The 21,987-nt window shown below is 40.6% G+C and overlaps 1 protein-coding gene across 3 annotated transcripts in view; it reads left to right on the top strand.

Annotated features, from left to right (window-relative positions):
• Positions 1-21,987, top strand: part of PLBD1 (phospholipase B domain containing 1) — a 32,716-nt gene that overhangs the window by 5,594 nt on the left and 5,135 nt on the right. For 2 of the 3 annotated variants that reach the window (XM_081957694.1, XM_081957696.1), the window contains exons 2-6: positions 14,387-14,606; positions 15,317-15,400; positions 15,958-16,096; positions 19,508-19,669; positions 21,700-21,844. In XM_081957694.1, coding sequence (XP_081813820.1) covers positions 14,387-14,606; positions 15,317-15,400; positions 15,958-16,096; positions 19,508-19,669; positions 21,700-21,844 — 750 coding nt within the window. Of the gene's footprint in view, positions 1-5,640; positions 5,744-14,386; positions 14,607-15,316; positions 15,401-15,957; positions 16,097-19,507; positions 19,670-21,699; positions 21,845-21,987 lie in introns of those variants that run through there. The other variant, XM_081957695.1, reaches the window with a different exon arrangement.

Below are 21,987 nucleotides of genomic sequence, written 5' to 3' on the forward strand. Positions count from 1 at the left end.
CAACACTGCATAAAGTGTTAGAAATTAGTAATCTTGCATTAAAATACTTTTAAAAAGATGTTAGTCCATCCTGCATGTAGGCAATAAGAAAGGCTGCCAGTGATGACGAGGAGTTTTAATGCCCCATTCTCTTGTCACTTTTTTTGCACCACATGGCTGATGCCAAAGAGGTGAAGTTGTTGCTGCACCAGTCAGCTGTATAGTAGTCAGTGGCACCATGCAAGCACAAAAGTCGAGCTGGACTTGGGTTGCTGCTGCTGGCAAATTTTTGTGGTGTTCACTTATTTGGAAGCATGTCTTGTGACTTTTGGGGAACATAGGAGAAAAATCAATTCATTCTTTTCACTCTCACTTCATCATTGGAAAATGCAGCTGAATGTGAAAAGACTTTCCCAGACAAGATGAATTGCTCATTATGAAACTACGCCTGTAGTAAAGATCAACATTTGAAATGCTGTGGGATTCCCTCCCTCACGAAAAAAAAAAAAAAAGATTCGATGGCTTAGACTTTGCTCCCTGCTATATGTGATTTTTCTTTCCTGACTTATCTTATGTTCCTGATAGGAAGTTTTAGATGAGATTAATTAGGTACAACAATATTTACAAACAGCTGGGAGGAACCTTGAACAATGTACAATGCAAGCCCAAGCCTTAAAATGTGTTCCTTGAAGTTTAACACTCAGAAATTATGAAGAAATTATACAACAAGAAAAAGGAAATGGACATAAGCATAGGCGGGAAAAGAATAAAATATTGAAGAAGAATGCCAGGAGAAATTGTAAACACGCTGGTCTTACATTGCCAGAAGAACTCTAAAGGACAGTGTTTGAATACCTTGAACATTTTCACCAAGAACTAGATACTTATTCTAAAACAATGGATCAAATAATATCAATGTTCACTATCATTCAGCCATTTTCTCTGATTTTTTTAGAAGAAGAAAAACTTAAGTTTTTCCCCACATAAAAATTTGTGGGAAATTTTTGTGGTGAAAATATTTTGTGGTCATTATAAAAGAACAAGTGTAGCAGAATAGGTCATTTGGTTTGATGCTTTAAAACTGCTAAATATGCATATAAATACTTAACACTATGAAATAAAATATATATTGTTAAGGATTTTTGTATGTGCTTGGACTAGAGTCTGCAATTTTCTTGGCAAGATTTCAAGGGTGGCTTACCATTTGCTCCTTCCTAAGGAAGATAATTCCTAGATTTTTTAAAGTTTGTTTTAAGTAAATATGTACAATAAATATTCACTAAATATGTACAATAAATATTCACCAAATAGGACATTTATAATAAATGTTCACTATAACAACATCTATTATGTATAACCTTAGTCCCTGAATTTCCCACTAGTAACTAGAAATTTTATGTATGATGAGTTACTAAATATTGTCACGTTCATATTCTCATGTAGCAATATTATTCTCTGCTATATACACAGAAACATACAGCAATAGTAGTAGTGTCATATTTTCAGTTCTACCCACATGCTTACATTACTCTAAACTTTGAAAAGTTCACTGTGATCGCTGCCAATTGTTGGCTGCTCTTCCAGCTGATTCAGGTCTCTAAACTGAGATTCTGGACTTAAGCAGAGGTCAGTTCAGAACCTGATTTGGGGAGAAAAATGGATTCTGTGGCTGAAAAAACAGAATAACCCCAGAGAACTATGGGACTAGAGAGAAGGGAGCATGTGCCCATCAGCATACAATTACTAGGGTGCCAAGCAGATCCTGCTCGTTAAGGATCACCGACAATAAAATGGTACTATGGTTCAGATTGTACCCGCAAACTGCTACATGTTGTTGCCTGCTTAAAGGGAAAGCATTATTTTGACATCAGAACAGCTAAGGACAACTTGAAGCTGTCTCAGGAATTTGAGGATAAATTGAAGACAACATCATGGCAGAAAAGTTACCAGGGCATGTTTCTGTTCTGACTTAGTGTAATCAGGGAAAGGTCCTGGGAGAGTTCTGAACAGAAATGGGTTTCACGTAATTTTACCACCGATTCGCCGCGTACTGAAACTTCATGAGCCTGTGCATCTTCTGCACATGCGTGCGACCTTCCGCACATGTGCTTTGCAAGCACAATGTGGCTTGTAGTCATGCATGCAGCTTAGAAAATGTGACTAAATGGGACAGCATAGAACCGGGGCAGGTAGGCTGGTGGTTGCCACTACAGGTTCGCCTGAACCGGTCCGAACTGGCTGAATACTACCACTGGTTCAGAATAGGGTTGCTAACTTTGGAAGTTGAACGACAAGCACCAGAATTCACCTTTATTCCAATAGTGCTTGTTTCTTAACTGTTTTAACTAGTAACTCTGAGAGGCAATTACCACTTTCTATCCAGAATTGGTGATCTTCTTTTAATTTCCGTACATTAAAAAGTAGTTTGACTGGAGAAACTCCAACTTTCCATTCATTATCATGGACTATCTATATTAGGGCTATTGAGATTTGTGGCAATTCCACAAAAGGGAATATATTATGGAGGACAATTGCAACAGACAAGACAGAAAGGAGAATGTAAAAAAGACTGAAAATCCCACAAATTTCTGGTACTTATATAGGACCAGCAGGATGCCTTTGAGTCATAAACTAGATATGAATGTAACATCAAGGGATTATTTCAATCTTGAACCTGATTAACCAGAATAAGAATAGTGCTACACTGCAACACTAGTGGGTAAAATATAAAGTTTACTGAAGCTATGGAAAACTTTGAGTCCAGAATATGTTGGGTATCCCTGACTGCTTAGATTTACTGAATTCAGCAAAGGCAGTCAGAGGCATCAATGATGAAATACAAGTTATTGGATAGCAAGTAAAATAAGTTGGAGCCAATGTTGCATTTTATATACACTTATTTGTGTATCTCAGATTCAAAGTTTTGAAAACTTTTTTGAGATGTATAAAATGTATAAAGCTGTATTTCAAAAATAAAGAACTGCACATTTTTCAACAAACCTAAAATAGTATCTCTGGTCTTTTGTATATTGTTAATTTTATGGCAGAAATGAAACTAGTAGTTTCATTTGTTCATGTTTTCTGTCTGTTTTTTTGTACTGATTTAAAAGCTTTTGCAATAATGATGAGGAAGTGAAATTATTTAGTTCTTCTATTTGAAAGAATCAATTATTAATTATAGAAGCAAAAGTGTTAGGCAGATATAGTTTCATAACATTATAATATTTTGAAATAAAAAATCATAGTTGCACTTGAAAAAAAAACGAACCTGTTTTTTTTCTGCTTTCTAAATGTGAGATTAGCAGCTCCACTTTCTTCTGGTTTATAAGGAAATGGTTTTGTAGGATGTTTTTCTAGCAAAAATTGAAAAAGTTTCTCCCTCCAAATGTTTTATTTTAGAACTCCACATGACAAACTACACGTAGGCTCTGGAACCATATCACATTTTTTGTTTATTATCTTACTCTTCACTGTGTACAGGCCTTGAAGATAGTTTGGCCATAGAGGTGAGATAAGATGTACTTTCCAAGGATAGTTTCTCCTTAGATAAATATGCTTTCAGAAAAGTTAAAGGCCTTGGCAAGCAATGAAGGCAGCCTCATATGTGGAATCGTGCTGAGATGGGGAACGAGTCAGTGGTGGGATTCAAAAAAAATTACTATCATTTCTGTGGCCGTGGCTTGGTGGGCCTGGCTTGGTGGACGTGGCAGGGGAAGGATACCGAAAAATCTCCTTTCCCACCCTACTCTAGGGGAAGGGTACTACAAAATCCCCATTTCCTCCTGATCAGCTGGGACTCAGGAGGCAGAGAATAGATGGGGGCAGGGCCAGTCAGAGATGGTATTTACTGGTTCTCCGAACTACTCAAAATTTCCGCTACTGCTATTCCAGAACTGGTCAGAACCTGCTGAATACCACCTCTGGAACAAGTAACTGAGTAGGAGGATGATATTTTGAAAGGCTGATTAAAATGTATATAACTTATGCTGCTTGCTAGAGGTCTCTGTGGCCCCTTCATCTAACTTCCTATCAGAGATGGAATGAAACAGTTCCAGAGTTTCTTCAGTTAAAGTTTCTTAGAAACTGCCTTTTGTCTGGGGGTTTCCTGCTGGCATTCTCTGCCCAAGAAAATACCTAAGCACATGGCTTAGATATGGACACCCTGGACACAACAGTTTCAAAAAAGCAAAATAAGGATTATACATCTCATGAAAATCCAATGCAGTGCAAACAAAGAGTAGCCATGCTGATGTTGTTGAGTAAAATAATTCAAAATCCATGGTGGTGCTATTAGTAGAACTAACCTAAATGCTATAAAAAGTGTGGAAGATTTTGAGTTACCTATAAATCATTGATTGTACATAGCTATGTTTAGCTTTAATAGCAAATATTGAACTAAATTCATGTATGTATTGTTTAATCTTCTTATAAGCATTTTATTATTGCAGTAACTTGTTTTTGAAGCTAGGGAGACAAAATCCTGATAATACGAATTTTTAAAAAGAAGTGTATAATATACTTTATATTTTTAAAACTGAGGGTACTAGTTTGTAAATGTTCAGGCAAATAATTTGACTTTCACAAAAAATAAAATAAGAATTAATATTTAGATATGCTTGTGTAACTTGCATGTAATTATGCAATTTACAGCAAACATTTCTTTTTTTAAAATGTGATTGAATGTTTTTAAAAATAAATGAAAGTATTCAGTTCATCAAAAGCATTAAAGTATTGTATATCTTAAGCTTATTTTTTATCTCCCCCCCCCCCCCATTTGTTCATTCATTCAGCTATACCAGGGGTGTCAAACTCAAGGCCTGGGGGCCAGATTCAGCCCACAGGGTGCTTAGAAACAGCAAAGGACCAGCCCACGGTGCTCTGTCAGCGAAAATGGAGCTTGGGAAGGTGGCCCTTCCAAGCTCTGTTTTCACTGGCAGAGGGTTGCAGGAGGCTATCGCAGCCGAAAACAGAGCTCAAGAGCCTGTTTTCACTGGAAGGGTGCTCAGGCCACCATAGGTGCCCCTGACATGAGTGACGTCAAGCAGGCCACACCCATCCTGCCATCCCCCCCCCCCCAGGTAAATACAACTCTAATGTGGCCCTCAATGAAATCGAGTTTGACACCCCTGAGCTATAATCAAGTGTTTGGTTGAAGTAATAATTCAAATAGCTACTAATTATGACAAGGGACATGTATATCAACCTGAGGATTGCATTTTGGTGTGAGGAGGAGTCTTACCGAAGTCAAAAGCCCATGGGGGCAAAGAAAAGGTTTATTTGGACCCAAGAAAAGTTAGTTGGCAGGCTTGTCTCCAATCCTAGGTAAAAGAGAAGAGATGAAGCTTACAGAAGCCCTATGAAGGAGCTTAGTTAATTTTGACAGATTTTCAGAGATGGCCCCAATGAAATGAGAAAGGTGAAGCTTCCTCCCTTATCTTCTATCTTGCTGCAGTTATCCAGAAAAAAAATTCTTCCTCTGGCATTTTGGCTTGAAAAGGCTGACAGTTGAAGCTAAAAAAGGAAGATTTTTTTCATTTGCTTCATTTGGCAATCGAGGAGGTGGTAAACACCAGGACCTTCTTGGCCAGTCAGATTTGCCCAAATGATTGACAGTGATAAAAGAAATAAAATGTACTAGATGTTCTAATCTTTTTTGTTGTTCTGAGATCAGTAGGAATGATTTTTAAAACCTATATTGTGAAATTTATTACACTGCTTATAAATTGTCAGTTGCCTACTATAAGAATTATCCCAAGCTATTCAGGTAAGAATGCTTTTCAATATTTTTTTAGGCTACACTAATTATGATGGGTAGTAAACTAATTATAATGAGTAATACAGTAATTATAATGGATTAATTTGTTAGGGTTCTTGCACAATGCTGTTCTCCTGTTCTCCTCCGGTTTCTTGTTCCACCCACAAATTTCAATAGAAGTTAATGGGATAAACTTGGAATATAAAGGACATCTTTTTAAAAGAGAGATGTTTTCTCCATTCCAATGTATCGAAATATGACCTGTTGTATTAGTTCACTTGTTTTTTGCAAGATGACAGCATTGCTCAAAATAGTGTTGATCTTAACTTTGAAGCAGAGCCCCCATTAAGTTGTATTCCTAAGCAACTAAATCAGGGGTGGTATACACTTATCTTCCCCAGCGGTACACAAATGTGAGCTCACATGGCCCAAATGGGATGCCATAGAGCCGGGCCCAGGTTGGCGGAGCCCCCCGCGATTTCCACTACTGGTTCGGACAATCTGGTCTGAACTGGTAGAATACAACCTCTGAACTAAGTATATTGAGATGTGTTAGATCGGGTAATGGAAAGGCACACTCAGGCTTAGGCAACAACAGCTCTTTATTGTAACAGAACAAGTATGTACAATCCAGCGAAGGTTCAGTCTGACAGCAGCCCTTTTATAGGGAGCTGTCAGACCCTTCGACCAATGAGATTAAACCTGTGTTCCCGCTGGAACAGAGGACCTTGGTGGAAACCATTATAACAGTTGCTACTATCTAACACCCCTCCCCTTTTAGATGGAATCATCCTACTGGTAACGTAGTCATGCAGGTAGGCGGGCTTTTTGGTAGCTCTGCCAGACCTGCGCAATTCAGTTGGAGGGTGTTCTTCGGACAGGTTGGATGGACCTGTTGGCTCTGCAGCTTCGCTTGGTGGAAGCTCCTGGAATCTTTCACAGGCTGCGGCTGGAGCTTCTAGAGCCAGTTCGCTCAGAGCTCGCTGCGGGCCTGCAATGCAAGTAGCTAAGTATCCCAGTGTCTTCGGGTTTGAATTGGCTGTGGAAGGAGTGACTTCGTGCTCCTTTTGGGTAGGGCTTTGGCTAACTTGTGCAGGAGTTACCTTTGGCTGCCTAAGAGTGGAGTTGGAGAGGCGGCCACAGAGTTAGTCAACATGCCTTCTCCAATTCTGACCATCCTCGAGCTCTACGAGATAAGAGCAAGGCCCGGTGATGCCTATCACTGTGGCAGGAATCCACAGAGTTCCCCTGGCATAGTTGTGGGCATAAACTGAATCTCCTACGCTAAAATTCTGAATTTTGCTTGTGGAGTTTGCGGGCGATGCGCCAGAATAGTTTGGGTGTAGCCGGTCTAAGTGGGACCTTAGCCTGCGACACATGAGAGGCTCGGAGGGGCTTCTCCTTGTAGTAGCGCTTGGCGTGATATGTTGAATTAAAAGATAATGGTCAACCCGTGTTTGCCAATCTCCCGGGCCCATCCTGGATAGGGCCTCTTTTGCAGATCTCACCATTCTCTCCAACTGACCATTGGAGGCCAGATGGAATGGCACAACCAGGGCATGTCTGATTCCCTGTGCTGCTAAGTAGGTCTCGAATTGAATGGCCGTGAATTGGGGCCCGTTGTCAGAGACCAGGACATAGGGCAGGCCGTGTGTGGAGAAAAGTCTCTGTAGTACCTTGATGACCGCTTCTGCCATAGTGGAGGTCATGAGGACTACCTCTAGCCATTTCGAGTAGCGTCCACAACTACTAAGAATGTCTGGCCATGAACTGGGCCAGCAAAATCTATATGCACCCTAGACCATGGTGCTTGAGGTCACTCCCACTCCTTAGCAGGCGCCTCTGGGGGAACTGGTCTGGACTCCTGGCATGGTGTGCAGGTAGCCAATCATTCTTCGATCTCCCTGTCCATGTTAGACCACCACATGTAACTCTTGGCCAAAGACTTCATCCTGACAATTCCAGGATGCCCTACGTGTAAAGCCTCTAATACTGCAGTTTGGGTGGAACAACGACCCAGTCCCTTCACAGCAAACAACCATTAATAACAGACAATTCATCTCTCTTACAATAATACATTTTGAAATCAGACCCAACAGGGCCCTTGGACCACCCCCTCCACACCCAGTGAAAAATTTGTTTGATGGTGGAATCTTTTGCAGAGTGGCAGGCAACGTCACTAGACGAGACAGGACCAGTCTCTAAGCAGTCAATAAGGACTGGCATCTCGGGGGTAGGGTCTGCAAGAAGTTCTGGCAGTGGGCAGTGACTTAAAGCATCAGCATGTCCCAAAGTGGAGCTTGGTCGATGGACGAGACAATAAGTGTAGGCCGCTAGGAAAATAGTCCATCTGGTCATTCGCAGCGACAATGACACAGGAGTAGGTCGATCCCCAGCCAGCAAGCCCAATAGCAGTTTGTGGTCCGTAAGGAGTTCGAAATCATGGCCGTAGAGGTACTCATGGAACCTTTTTACTCTGGCCACTGCAGCCAAAGCCTCACGGTCCAGCTGGCTGTAGTTCCGCTCAGCAGCGGACAAGGTCCTTGAGTAATATGAGAGCCTTGGTTCCATTGGGCATGTGGTGGCTGAGGACGGCTCCAACGCCAAGCGGGGAAGTGTCGCAAGTTAACACCAGTGGCAGGGTCTGGTTGTACTGAACCAGGAACATGTCTGCTGACAGTAGTCTTTTTACTGCGGCAAATTTGACTGTTTCGGCTCTGCCCCAGGACCACTTCGCGTTCTTTGCCAGGAGACGATGTAAGGGCTCAGCAACGGTGGCTTTCTGTTTAAGAAAGACGCTGTAGAAATTAAGGAGCCCGAGGAACGCCTGCAGCTCGGTTTGATTGGAGGTGTAGGGGCGTCCTGGATTGCTTTAATTTTTTTAGTGGTCGGGTGAATCCCAGAGCCGTCGAGTTGGTACCCTAAGAATTCAACCCTTGGCATGTTAATTTGGCATTTTTCTTTTTTGAGATGGAGGCCTTTGTCTCTAATACTGGTCAAAACAGTTCGTAAACGTTTGAAAAGTTGTGCCTCATTTTCAGCCAATACCAAGATGTCATCAAAATAGGGGACGACTCCTGGAATCCCCTGCAAAAGCCGTTCCATGACGTTTTGGAACAGTCCAGGTTTTGATACTAACTCCAAATTGCAGGTGGTTACATTTGAATGCACCCCTGTGCGTCACAATGGTTTGGGCCTCCACTGTAGCACCATCTACAGGCAATTGTTGGTATGCCTGTGCCATGTCCAATTTAGCAAATACTTTGCTGGGGCCTAAATAATGTAATAAATGCTGTACAATGGGTACAGGGTAAGGACTTTGTTGTAACGCTTTGCTGATTGTGCATTTGTCGCAGATGAGGAGAGACCTGTCAGATTTGACAGGTGTCACTATAGGGGTCTCCCAGCGTGCCTGATCAACTGGCTCTAGGATTCCCTGGCCTATGAGCGTGTCAATTTCCAGATCAATTTTAGGGCGGAGAGCAAAAGGTACTCTCCTGGGTTTTAGCCTATACGGGCTATGTTAGGGTCCAAACGAAAAAAGATTGGGGTCCCCATATACTTACCTAGACCGGTGCCGAAGACGTCCTCGAACTCCTTAAAAAAATTTCGGAAGGAGGAGCCACGTTGTAATGACACAACGTGCGGTCTCGACACTATGAGACCGCCGTTGACACTTTTGCCACTGGATGGTCCAGCTGGACCTAAACCGTCCCGTAGAGATGGTGACCAGGAAGACAAAGCCTTGCTGGTCTCAGGGACATCGCAAAGTCCTTGATTGACGCAAGGAAAGTTCTTCAAGCCAGCGGTAAACAGGCAGCCCCCAGGGTGATGACTTTGTAGCTGAAGGATTTGTAAATTGTTTATACAAACTGATAAAAGAGCCAAGGGCACGAATTGTTTTTGCAGATGCCTGTGAGAACTATTTTGGCAGGAGAGAGAAAGGGGGGAAAAACAAAATAAAATAGAACCCTTCTCTTTTGAAGAGCACAAAAAAACCCTTGTGCTTAAATCAACCTAAAATTAAAAAATAAAAGAGGCTTGGAAGACTAGAGTGGCAGTGGCTATTAGTTTTTTTTCTTTTCTTTCTTCGTTTTTGGAAACGGAGCAATATTCAGAGGAGGAAACCTTAAAATTTCAAAACCTTTTGGCTGGAATTCAAAATTTATTGGAAGGATATGGGAGAATTGAGAAGAAGTTGGAAAAACTAGTATTCCTCACATCAAAAGATGAAGGGGTTGGAGCCCCAAAAATTAAAGGGGAGAATGAAGATATAGAAGATAACAACAAGACAATAGATGAATTTATTAATAGAGCAAATGTGGGTGAAAGTGGAATGAAGGGAACATGGAAGAGGGATTTTGACGAATTGGAGCTCTACCCCAGGTTTCAAGATACAGAAGAGGAAAAAAGGGTAATGATGATGGATTTAAGAAGAGAAACTCTTTCATAAGCACGATTGATTACTAAAAACAAGCTAACATTAAAAATAATTAGAGGGCAACGACACTACCTGAGAGATCCTTCAAGCAACGAAGTGCAGAGAGAAATCTATAAAAATCTTATAAAGGAGATAAAAAGAAGACTGACACCACAATTGGCAAGAGAGATAAAACTATTTTGTTATTGGAAAGATACAGGTTGACAATGAAAGTTGTTAATAAAAAATTAGTTAATTTTGTGTTCTGACCCTCCTCTTCCCCCGCCAACACAGACACACTCCGAGCCAAAGATACTTCACGAGGTTTATTGTACAGACAGACAGATCCTTGGCAGCAATCCAACATGACTAGACCTTCAGAACCCTCCGGCACTGATACGCAATAGCAGCTATCCAGCCTGACACGCTCACAAGACTGTACTCCCACAATACTTCCTGCATTGACTTCTGCAAAAAGGCGTGTATAAAAGGACAAGCAGTCCTTTTATAGTGTGGAGAGGAGTCTAATTATCAGCAGTTGAGAGCAATTACCTCCGGTAACTGCGCTATTGCTCCTGACGCCGCTTAGCGCGCTAGTAACGAGCATTCAATAACTCACTGCTGATGTCTGACTCGCTGTCCCATGACTCCTCCCCACTGCTCCAAGGCATAACATCAGGAGCACCCTCCCTTTGGCTTTCACCACTGCTCCATGCCTCAGGCGCCTCCTGATGGCCGACCAGCCTCTCTGATCCCTGCTCGGAGTCAAAACCCTGCCCAGGGTCCTCCACATCCTCCAGAGCCGACTCATAGGGACCCTCGCTGTCGGAGTCTGGTGGCAGTTCCAACGGCTCCTGCCGGGCCACAACAATTTTGGTTGAGCAATAAGTAGGAATTTAGTAATTTTTAGATTGTTTTAGATTGTTATTAAATGTTTATTCATTAACAATTAAATAACTATAATTAACAATAATGGAATAATAATGGATGCAACTTAATGATAAATACTATGTACTGTTAAACTAGTAAAAGAAATCTGGATATAGATTGCAAATTGTGACCTGGGAAAAAGACCTATAAATTTTACCAACAAACTTCTATTTAGGTTTTGTTATAAAGGTGTAATGTTTTTTTGGGGGAGGGGGGTTGATGAGAGGAGTTGGGATATAAATAGTAAATGACTTTTAGCTAATTATAATAACAACAAGGAAATGTTAATGGATATTGTTTAATAATATATACATGCTCTGGTATTGGTAAAAGCAACTTGGATATAATATTCTAAACAGCGGGGGGAAAAAGCTTAGAAACTTTATTAATTGATTTTTACTCAGAATATGTCATAAAAGTGTAATGTTATTGGAGGATTTTTGAAATAGCTAACAAGTGTCATGTGGTTGTGTTTTTAAGTATGAATAAGTTCAGGCAGAAGCACGTTCAAATAATCATAGTCAAATGAGAATTGTGATATGTTGATGGTAAGGTATATACAGATTTTTGATTTAAAGTGTATAATCTATTATGAACTACAAGTAATGACTATGGAAGAAATGCACGAAAGTTATTTGTAACCAATCAACACGCTTTCTACAAGATGTATTGAAGAATGATTCTTTTTTTGTGTTTTTGTTCAATTAAAATACAAAACATTCTTTAAAAAATTTTTTTTCGGCGCTCTCATCTTTCAAGTTGATACCGGTCACTTTGAACCAGTCAAGCCCCAGGAGGCTCTGCAGGTCACCGCTGACCACCATCACTGGTAGCTGTCCGCTGTAGTTTTTGAATTGCACCCAGAAGGTGCCCTGGCCCACGATGGGGACTCGGTTTTCCTGGTAATCGCGAAGGCGGATGGCAGGGGTGCTAGATGCTGCTTCTGCAGGCTAGGGATAGCCTGCTTGAGTGTAGACCACGGCATGATGGTCAGTGATGACCCTGTGTCAATTTCCATCTCGCATGGAGAGCCCTCAATGAGGATTGTGACCTTCAGCTTTTTTGGCTGCCTAGTGCGGACTTCGCTGATTGAGGTGTGGTAGGTGACTCTGGTGTCGCCCTCTGAGCGCCATGGTGGTGGCTGCCATGCCCCTTGGTTGGGTCTCTGCTGGCAGTTAGGTTGGCTTATTGGCTACCAGGTCATCGTGGGGTGCTTTCTTCTGCAAACCATGGCAATGTGCTCCTTTCGCCTGCAGCGCTGGCAGATAGCGTCGCAGAAACGGCAAGACGATCTGGCATAGTCTCCTCCGCAGCTTGCGCAAGGCAGGAAACGCGGCTCAAATTTGCGCACCAGCTTGGTGCGGCTACTGCGCATGCAGCAGCTGTCATCTTTGTCTTCTGAGCTCTCGGCCTCTGCAACCTCGCGATGTACGTGTGTGCTCTTTCACGTGTCTTGTGGAGTGCTTTGGCACTGCAGGGTTTCTGTAGACTTAATGGCCGACTCGGATGCCCTGGCTTCATTCAAGGCAATTTGTCGAGTGAGGTTAGATTTGGCAAGTAACCTCCTCTATAAATTAATGCCCTACACACCGCATATGATGCGGTCTAGTATGAGTTTGTCTAGGTCTCTGAACTCGCAGTATGCTGCGGCGTTTCTTAGCGCCGCAACATACTCGTTGATCGATTCGCCTTTTTTAAAATTGCAAATATTAAATTCGTGCCGGTGGATGTAGATCTTTAAAAGGAGCAGTGAAAAGCTTGAGCCCTGGGATACATCATATTGAGCTCTCCTTTCCTACCAACAGCAACTAGAACCAGCTATGAAGGAAGGAGGAGGCCACTATAGCATAGTGGCCCCACTCATAGCCCCTGAAACTGGTTCTAAAGGATACCATGGTAATTATCTCCAAAGGTAATCAACACATACGACAATGCTGTTTCAGTGCTGTGCCTGAACCCAGACTGGAAAGGATCCAGGTAATCTGCTTTATCCAGGACCTTTTGTAACTTTGCATCAGCCACCATATCAACAGGCTTCCTTAAAAAAGAAAAATTGGAGACTGGACATTGTCCAATACTATGGGGTCCAAGGGTGGCCTCTTGAGAAGGAGTATACCACTGCCCCTTTGGAGAGCAGGTGGTTACATCCTGTCCTGCAAAGAGCCATAAATCACTGCTTGGATCACATGCCATCTCCTGGGAAGCCTTCTCTAGCCAGGAGGCGCATGGATCCAGAACATAACTGGTTGAGCTCACAGCCTCAAGGAACCTACTCACTTCCTCAAGAGCAACTGTCCTACCAGATAACAAGACTCAAACATGCCTCCATCACTTCCACAGGGGTTCCCAGCCACAGCCTAACTCTCAGCAAAGTCTTTGTCTGACAGATGCCAAGAATATTAAAGAACATTCCTCAAAGTGACCCTGCCAGGGATCCCTTAGCTTTTCCTTCCCAAGGAGGGACCTGGTTACTGGAAAGAGGGCTGCCATCCATCTCCCCGCAGACGCAATAAGGGTGGAGAAATAATTGCACTTCACCGCCCTTATTACACATTTTAGCCACAATTCTAATCATACCTATTGGTCTATAGCAGTGATGGCGAACCTTTTTTGGCTCATGTGCCACAAGTGGGGGGAGCACAGGGGGGTTGTGTGCGGGCGTGCCGCACCCATAATGCAATGCGCGACCCCCAGTGCGCATGCACGCACAACGCGCGACCCCTCCATTTTTACATGCTTTTTTCGCCCTCCCCAGGGTCCAGTGGCTTTATAGGAGCCTGGGGAGGGCAAAAAGAGCCTCCCCTGCCCCTCCGGAGGCTTCAGGGACCGTCCGGAGGCTTCCCTGATGCCTTTGGAGCGCTTAAAACGACTCTCTGACCCTCTGACAGGGCAGCGCCTCGCGTGCCCTGACAAATGGCTCCGCGTGCCACTTGTGGCACGCGTGCCATAGGTTCGCCATCACTGGTCTATAGGTTTTTTTATTTATCTTTGTCACTCTTTTATGTAGGCAGATTATAATGGTGACTTTCCATCTGACTGGAATACATCCTGTATTGTTTATATAAGTGATTTTAAGATTAAATTAGGATGCAACCATCCTCTTATTAAGCTGTCAAGTTCAAGACAAAAGACAAGAATGTTGCATGGAAGGAATCAGATTTCTAACTGCAAACAAAGACTCTTACTCTTTATAATTTTTTCATAATCGAGGAATTAGAGTCTATAATTATTTCATAAATCAAGGAATTTGAGTTTTTTATACCATATTTTGATTTTCAATGTTCTTCTTTGTATCCTTACAGATCTCCACTACGCTACTGTATATTGGTTGGAAGCTGAAAAAACTTTCCAAGTTAAGGATGTATTAGACAGGAATGGCGATGCTTATGGCTATTACAATGACACTGTACAATCTACTGGATGGGGGATACTTGAGATCAAAGCAGGCTATGGTAACCAGCCTGTAAGCAATGAAATACTCATGTACGCTGCAGGTTTTTTGGAAGGCTACCTCACTGCTTCGTAAGTAGTTTGATACACTAAATTGCTTAATTCAGTGTTTCTCAACCTTGGCCACTTGAAGATGTCTGGACTTCAACTCCCAGAATTCCCCAGGGAATGTGAATTATAATTTAACAAGGCATTAAGGCAAGTGATGTCTTGACTAAACTTCCCTAAGCTTATTATTATTCTAGATTTACAGGTTGATAATTTGAGGTCCAAAATTTGAAGGGCACTATGTTGGAGGACCCAAAGGTACCTTTCCAAAAAGGCAACTGGACTTTTATTCCCTTTGAAAATGTTTTGCTTCTTATTCAAGAAGCTTCTTCAGTTCTAATCGAATTCCAATTCTATAGTTATTCTTCAATTTTTTTTATCTCTATGATATTTTACCTATAGCTGTGAGCAGGCAAACCAAGATTATTGGGCAGAATTAGCATGCTGCTTGTAGCACCAAATGAAAGAAGATTCAAGCTAATTTAAGAAAATCTTATAAAAATAACTTGAAATATATGGTTTTAATTTGGATTACTGTGAGTAGGGTGGGAAGCCTGATTATTGTTATTTTACATACAGAATTAAATTATATGCAGTCTTTCTTATTCTTTATATTGGAATATCACAACTATTGCTGTACTAAAGATACAAATTAAGACATAAAATGTATTGTGTTCATATTGATAAGGCAAGACAAGTGGACTAAAATAATATTTCCTGCATATTTCTTTCAGACGTATGAGTGATCATGTTGCAAATCTGTATACTCAGCTGATTAAGAATGTCATCATTGAACAAAAAGTAAAAGATTTTATGCAGTATGTATTCTATTATCAAAAATGTTTCCATTCATAAGTAGCAATGAAACAAGTGCTATAATACAACTTTAAGAATCCCCAGAGTTACTGAATGTTTTACTAAGCTAATTCCACTTGCTCCAACAATACATAACTAAATGAGGAGCAGACAAACAGAATTAGCATGACTCTGTGCAACAATTGAAGCTAAAGCATGTGATACAAGGAAAGGTTATGACATAATAGATTTACTACATTTCTAAAATGCCACAAGCCTTTTTAGTTTTGATGCAGAGTTGACAGTGTCTCCAGCACTTTAGGGTCATTATATTTAGCAGAGGAAATGTATCTGTGATGTTTGAAATTATCAAAACTTTTAAACAAAAGAACATGTATTAATATGATTTGTCATTTGTTCCGTGGCTTCATTGTTTAATAGCTTGAGGAGATAATATAATCCTAAACATATTTATTCGCAAGAAAGTCCCACTGAGACATAGAATGGAGCAAACCTTAACTATAAATGTCAGTAGTTTTGATCAAATATATCTCCTAAACTCTGATTTGTTCCTATATAGGAAACAGGATGAATGGACCAGGCAGCAGATTAAAAATAACAAGGATGACCCCTTCTGGAGAAATGCAGGCTACGTTATTGCTCAGCTGGATGGGCTGTATATGGGAAACGTGGAATGGGCTAAACGGCAGAAAAGGACAGTAAGAAGCAATATGTTGTCTTTCACTTTCAGAAAAGGAAATAGGGTTTAGTTCAAGATTTAAGTTAAGACCAAGTCTTTCTGCTTTCTATACAGAATATGTAAAACATCCTTTATGTTGCAACGGTTCCGTTTGATATAGAATTTGGTACAGTCTCAGAGTGGAGCATTACTCAGTAATTATCTAACCATTCAGGAAGCTTAGATAGAAGATGACCGTCTGTCTGCAGTTGCTATACCACACAGGGAAAGTGCTGTCATTATAGCCCTAATTTCGGAATGGGCTGGGTGACCTTCTGAGAGGCAACAGGATGTTGTCATTGTGAATTAGCAGGAGGAGAATTCACTGGATACAAATAGCTTTCACCTTTATTTCTATACTCAGGCACAGCATGACAGTAAAGACATGAGCAACTAAACAAGTTTTCTTTCCTTGACTCAGAACTGCAGGAAAATACGGAGCCTGGGGCTAATGGAATCAGGGTCAATACCACTTGAAGTGAAAATAGCATTTATCCCCTTTGAATTAATTTCCCTGAAAGCGTTTTACAGAAACCGAGAAGAAGGAAAAACATTTCTTGATTCTATCCATAATATAAATAAAAACTTTTTTATGAAGTAAATGTGACATAGTTAAAAACTATTGGCCTCTACTTTTTAAGTTCAAGAAGTAAACCCAAATAATTGCCTGTTTAAGATGAACATTTGAGCTAATAGTTCATATTCAAAAGAAGGAAATGCCTATCCTTTTCGCCCTCACTGTATTAACAGGCATCTATCCCCCTCCCTGCCCCCCAGCCTTAATTTAGCCTTATTTGTAAGAAAATCAAGAATGATTTGCCAATGATGCCATTGGCAGAAATATTGTTCAGTGCTAAATACAAATGCAGACATCTTGTAAGTAGAAATGCACTCTTTTTAGTACCTTATTTGTTAATATTATACATAAAAACCCAATTTTTAAATATGTAGTTTGTTTCATTTTTTTCCACTGTGCCGGACAAAATCATGAGGACAGCATTAAATTATACCCTTTACAAATGATGAAAATAGAAACCAGTTAGACAAATAAAAGATTGTATTTATTTTTCCATGTTTTGGACAACTCTTATTGGGCAAAGAAAGCTGCATATTAAAAGATTTTATAATAATTAATATGTATTTTTTTTACTGTATATCAATAGTCAGATAATGTTTTCTTGTCGAATTTGGATTTAAGTATTTTAGTGATAGATTTCAAGCTGGTAGATTTCTTAAAATAACAAAAACAAGATATTTGAATACTATTTGGATAATTATGTGTAGATATATTTGGATACTTGTATGTACACTCCCAGCTATTTTGTTTGTTTTGCAATTTTAATATTGGCAAATAAATTAAATTCTCTCTAGCTCGTACTTAAATTAAAAGGTATATATTCAACGTCCTATAATTCTTATCCCTGTAAAATGTGTAGAATTTCAATTTTGATCTGTATCTCCAAATTTAAGAAAAAAGCAATTTATTTTTTTCTTCATTACATATGAAGAAAGGATTTGAAATTTTGAATTTTTCAGTGCTGCGTAGTGATTTTGATTAGGGGTTTTATTTTTATGGTGGATTTATTATATTTTGCAATATTTATAAATGAATTGACAGTTTGCATTTTCTGTTAGGATTTTATGGAAATGAAATAAAAAAGAGGAAGTAAAAAGGATAAATATTGATACTAGTTTATATTATGCTGCACTCTTCATCACTTACATCCTATTCTCTGGCTCTTCTATGATGGAATCTCCTTAATCAGGGAAAACAGGTAGTCCTTGAGTTACACTCAGTGGCTTAACAGTTATTCGAAATTATGGTGGAACCCCAAAAGCTACTTATGTCCCAGACCTGAAGCTATGGTTGGGGCAGCGCCCCCATATTCATATGCCCTTACAACAACCACATGGATGCTGCAATGCCACCCTACCTATCCTCTCCCCCATCCTTCCCACTGGATCTCTGCAGGAATTTCCCTCTCCCAATGGCTCCCTGCTATCCTTAAGCCTGATTCCTACCTACTAGGATCCAGAGACTCCACCTCACTTACCTTTTCAAGAGCTCTGAAGCCTTCTATAGTATCGGAATGGGTCACTTTGTCACTTGGCCACATGGCTTGACTCTAGAATTGTGGGCGAGAGACAATCCACTCTGTTTTGCTACTTTAACACAGTTTGCACAGACTTGCAGAAACTTTCTGCAGCACTGTATAATCCCGTTAAGCAATAAAACAGGGCAGGTATCCCTCGCCTGTGTGGCAGAAACTCAGAAGCAACCATCAAAATGGTGGCTGTGAGACAAACCACTGTTTTTCTGCCTTAACGAGGTTGCACAGCACTGCAGAAAGCTGCAGAAAGCTTCTGCCGCACTGTGCAAACCACACGAAAGCAGCAAAACAGAGTGGTTTGTCTTGCATCTGCATTGTGCAATTCCAGAAGCAGTGGCAATATCAGAATGCAATTCGGTGGCTGAAAAAATGGCAGCTGCTCCTAGAACCATGCCTTATGGCTGAGGGACAAAGCAACCCATTCTGCTTCACTAATTCAGTCCGTGTAGGTTTTTGGAAACCTCTCAGGCTCTGGAAGCTCTGCTTCCGGAATCATGTCACATGGCGGCTCAATGAAGCAATCTGTTCCAGTGGTCTGCAAGGCCTCAGGGATCTTCACTAAGTTTTGGGAAGGCCAAGGCAGGTAGGCCTAGGCCTGTGCTAAGTCTCCAATGGACTTATTCATCCCTGAGGCATTCTGGTCCATTTCATGACCTGCACATTCTTTTAACAATTGCATTGGGGAGAACAGTGATGGGGGAATCATTCAGTGAGATAGCCACTTAATGGCCATTGCAATATGCAACTATAATGAACAGGCTCTGTTTCTGCAGCACTGAGCACACTTGTTAAGGGCAATTTGTCCCTCGCCTATGTGGCAGAGACTCGGAAGCTCGAGGATTACCTGTATGAGGTTTGCCACTTTGAGCTACCAGAATATGCTGGCAAGAACTCTCTGACTCTTTACTCATCTGCAGGGGCTGAACCAAGAAAAACCCCTTGCTCATTCATTCTATAGCTCAAGGAACAAATGTTCTTTTTTCCTGTATCTGGTTATCTCTAAAGGGGACCCTAATCAGTAAAGTTGTGTCTTTATAAAGCATGTCGGGTAAATCAGTAATTTTACATCCGATTTTCTGTATGAACTTTCTTTATGAACTACTATTTCTTTATTGTAATATAAATGTTTGAATTATATCATCACTGCTATTAGACATTAGGTTTTCAGAGTCCCAAGTTGAAGACAGACTGGTTGGGCATGGATTATTTCTGCCTGTCATATGTAACACTGCTGTAGATAAAATGGCATCTTAGGCATATTGTTATCTTTTTCATTTCAGCCTCTCACTGACTTTGAAATTAGTTTTCTAAATGCGGTTGGAGATCTGCTTGACCTCATTCCTTCCTTAACCTCAGACTCAAGAAACAATGATTTACTTTCTATGCCAGAAGTTTCTAGGATGTATCAATGGGATATGGGTCATTGCTCAGCTTTAATCAAGGTGAGAGCAGTAGCATTTTTAAAAAAACCTTTTACTTTAGGATTACAAGGACTGATGAAACTGATCACGGCACAATCCAAGCAGTCTACAAATATTAATGCATTGTCAACACAACCTGATTATTCCCCATTATTCTCATTACCTGGGGTTTCAGGAGCACTGCTGTAACCAACTGAATTAGCCAACCCAAAAACATTGATTCATCTCTTTCGACACCTTAAAAGTAGCCTAATTCTATTTAATCAGAGGCCTTTCAATTCAATGCAAGATGTGAATCCAACAAGAAATTAGGGAAACCGAAGCTTCACATATTACTAAGTAGCACAAGAATCCATAAAATTTGGATGCATTTTTTACAGATTGGAATTAAATGGCAGGCACACAGTAGAATACACCTAAGAAATTAAGACATACATTTGTTTTTCAAATGTTTTGGATCTAGATTCCTGCACTGGGCAATGGGTTGGACTAGATATTTACCAAAGTTCCTTCAGTCCTATGATTCTATTATTTCTTTAAGCCCTTAGGGTTCAGATGTATAGCAAAGCCCATGAAATGGCTATTTCAATGATGGTTTTTGATGTTTGCTTCTAGTTTTACCCTGTCTACTGAATATGCACTGGTGGTTATGCTATTTAGCTTGTATTATTCTTAATTGTTGTTGGCTACCCAGAACCATTATGATGAGATGGGTAGCCTTAAAAATGTAAATAAATAAATAGTTCTGGTTCCATTCCTCTGGACTGGACAGGTTCATAAATTGAGGGTCCATTTGGACTTAAAATTTCTGCTTGCAAGTGGCAGCTGTGACTAGGAAAGCCTTTTCATAATCCCATTTTATGTGTCAATTCCAAACATTCCCAGATCAGGAGGTGCAACTCTCGACTAAACGTTTGTAAATTGATTTACATGGGATTGTTTTTGAAAACTACTTGAAAGCTACAACAGGTCCAGAGTGCAGTGGCTTGAGTCTTACGGGCATTTCTTATTTTCTTCAGATCATACCATCACTGCAAGAGGTGTACTAGTTACTCATTGGCTTTCAAGTTTAATTCAAGGTTCTGTTTGGCATTTTAAAACCCTATATGGCTAATGATCTGGCTATCTTTGAGATTGCCTGCTCCCAGGGGTCTCTGACAGCCTTGCAAGGTAGTTCAGACCAGAAGCAAGTTCAGATGAATTAATTCTACTTTATTGTAAAATCATAGAAGCCGAACCTCGCAAGTCTGAAAATACATTTCTCCCCTGTTGCCTTTACAGTTCAAAAAACTAGGGACGGTCTGAGATGTTTGCCACACCCATATTCCTGCTGCAGGCTAACCTGTCTCTTATCTGCTTGGTTCCCTGGCCTGTGTCTCTTCCCCTGTCTCTCAAAGTCATTTTACATACCATTACAGTCTCTCTACAATAAAATATTTTGATGTAAGCAGCCATCGTCCTATATTTGGAAGTGTGTGATCAGGGACCATGTAGACATCTTTTTTCAACTGCTATTCTTTTTCTTTGAACAGATCTCCACCTAAGGTTAGATAAGACCACACATGTACAAAAGAGGTGAGCCTGGTTTGCACCATTGCACCTGGCATCTTGCCAATTTTCACACACACACACACACACACACACACACACACACGCCAGTGATGGTGTTCTGCTTTCTTCTGGGCAATGAATGCTAAGAAAGCTAACTTGAATAGTTATGACTTTTCAGCTCAATAAGTCTGCTGAATACAGCAGGGGCCCTCCCTCCCTCCATTTTTTCTTTTTTATTCTTATGCAATGAATAGTGGCAGCAAAAAAACCCCTCCCTTTTTTGTCTTTCCCTAAATCCTTAATCCTTGCAACACCTTCAAAGTTGTGTAAGGGCAGTTCTTCTATTAATGTTTTAATTCACATTACTAATTGTATGCAGGCTATAAAAATACTAACCAACAATTAATAAAAGGATTTTTTAAAAATGTTAAATTCCATAAAAGAGAAACAAAAGTGATTTGCCTGCTATTTCTAGATAACTAATTCATTCTTTTTCTCAGGTCCTCCCTGGATATGAGAATATCTACTTTGGTCATTCTAGCTGGTTCACATATGCTGCCACTTTGAGAATATATAAACATTGGGACTTCAGAATTATTGACCCACAGACAAAAACAGGGCGTGCCTCTTTCAGCAGTTATCCAGGTAATTTAGACGACTAAAACATGCCATATGTGTTTCTTAGTTTGTCTGCAAGCGATAAACATTTCCAATTGGGAACTCTATTTACACATAAACCCAAAAGATTTCTCCCCGCTCATATTTAGAGTATAAGTACCATCTTCCAT

This window comes from Natrix helvetica (assembly GCF_964273705.1).
Source record: "Natrix helvetica genome assembly, chromosome: 6".
Classification (NCBI taxonomy): Eukaryota; Metazoa; Chordata; class Lepidosauria; order Squamata; family Natricidae; genus Natrix; species Natrix helvetica.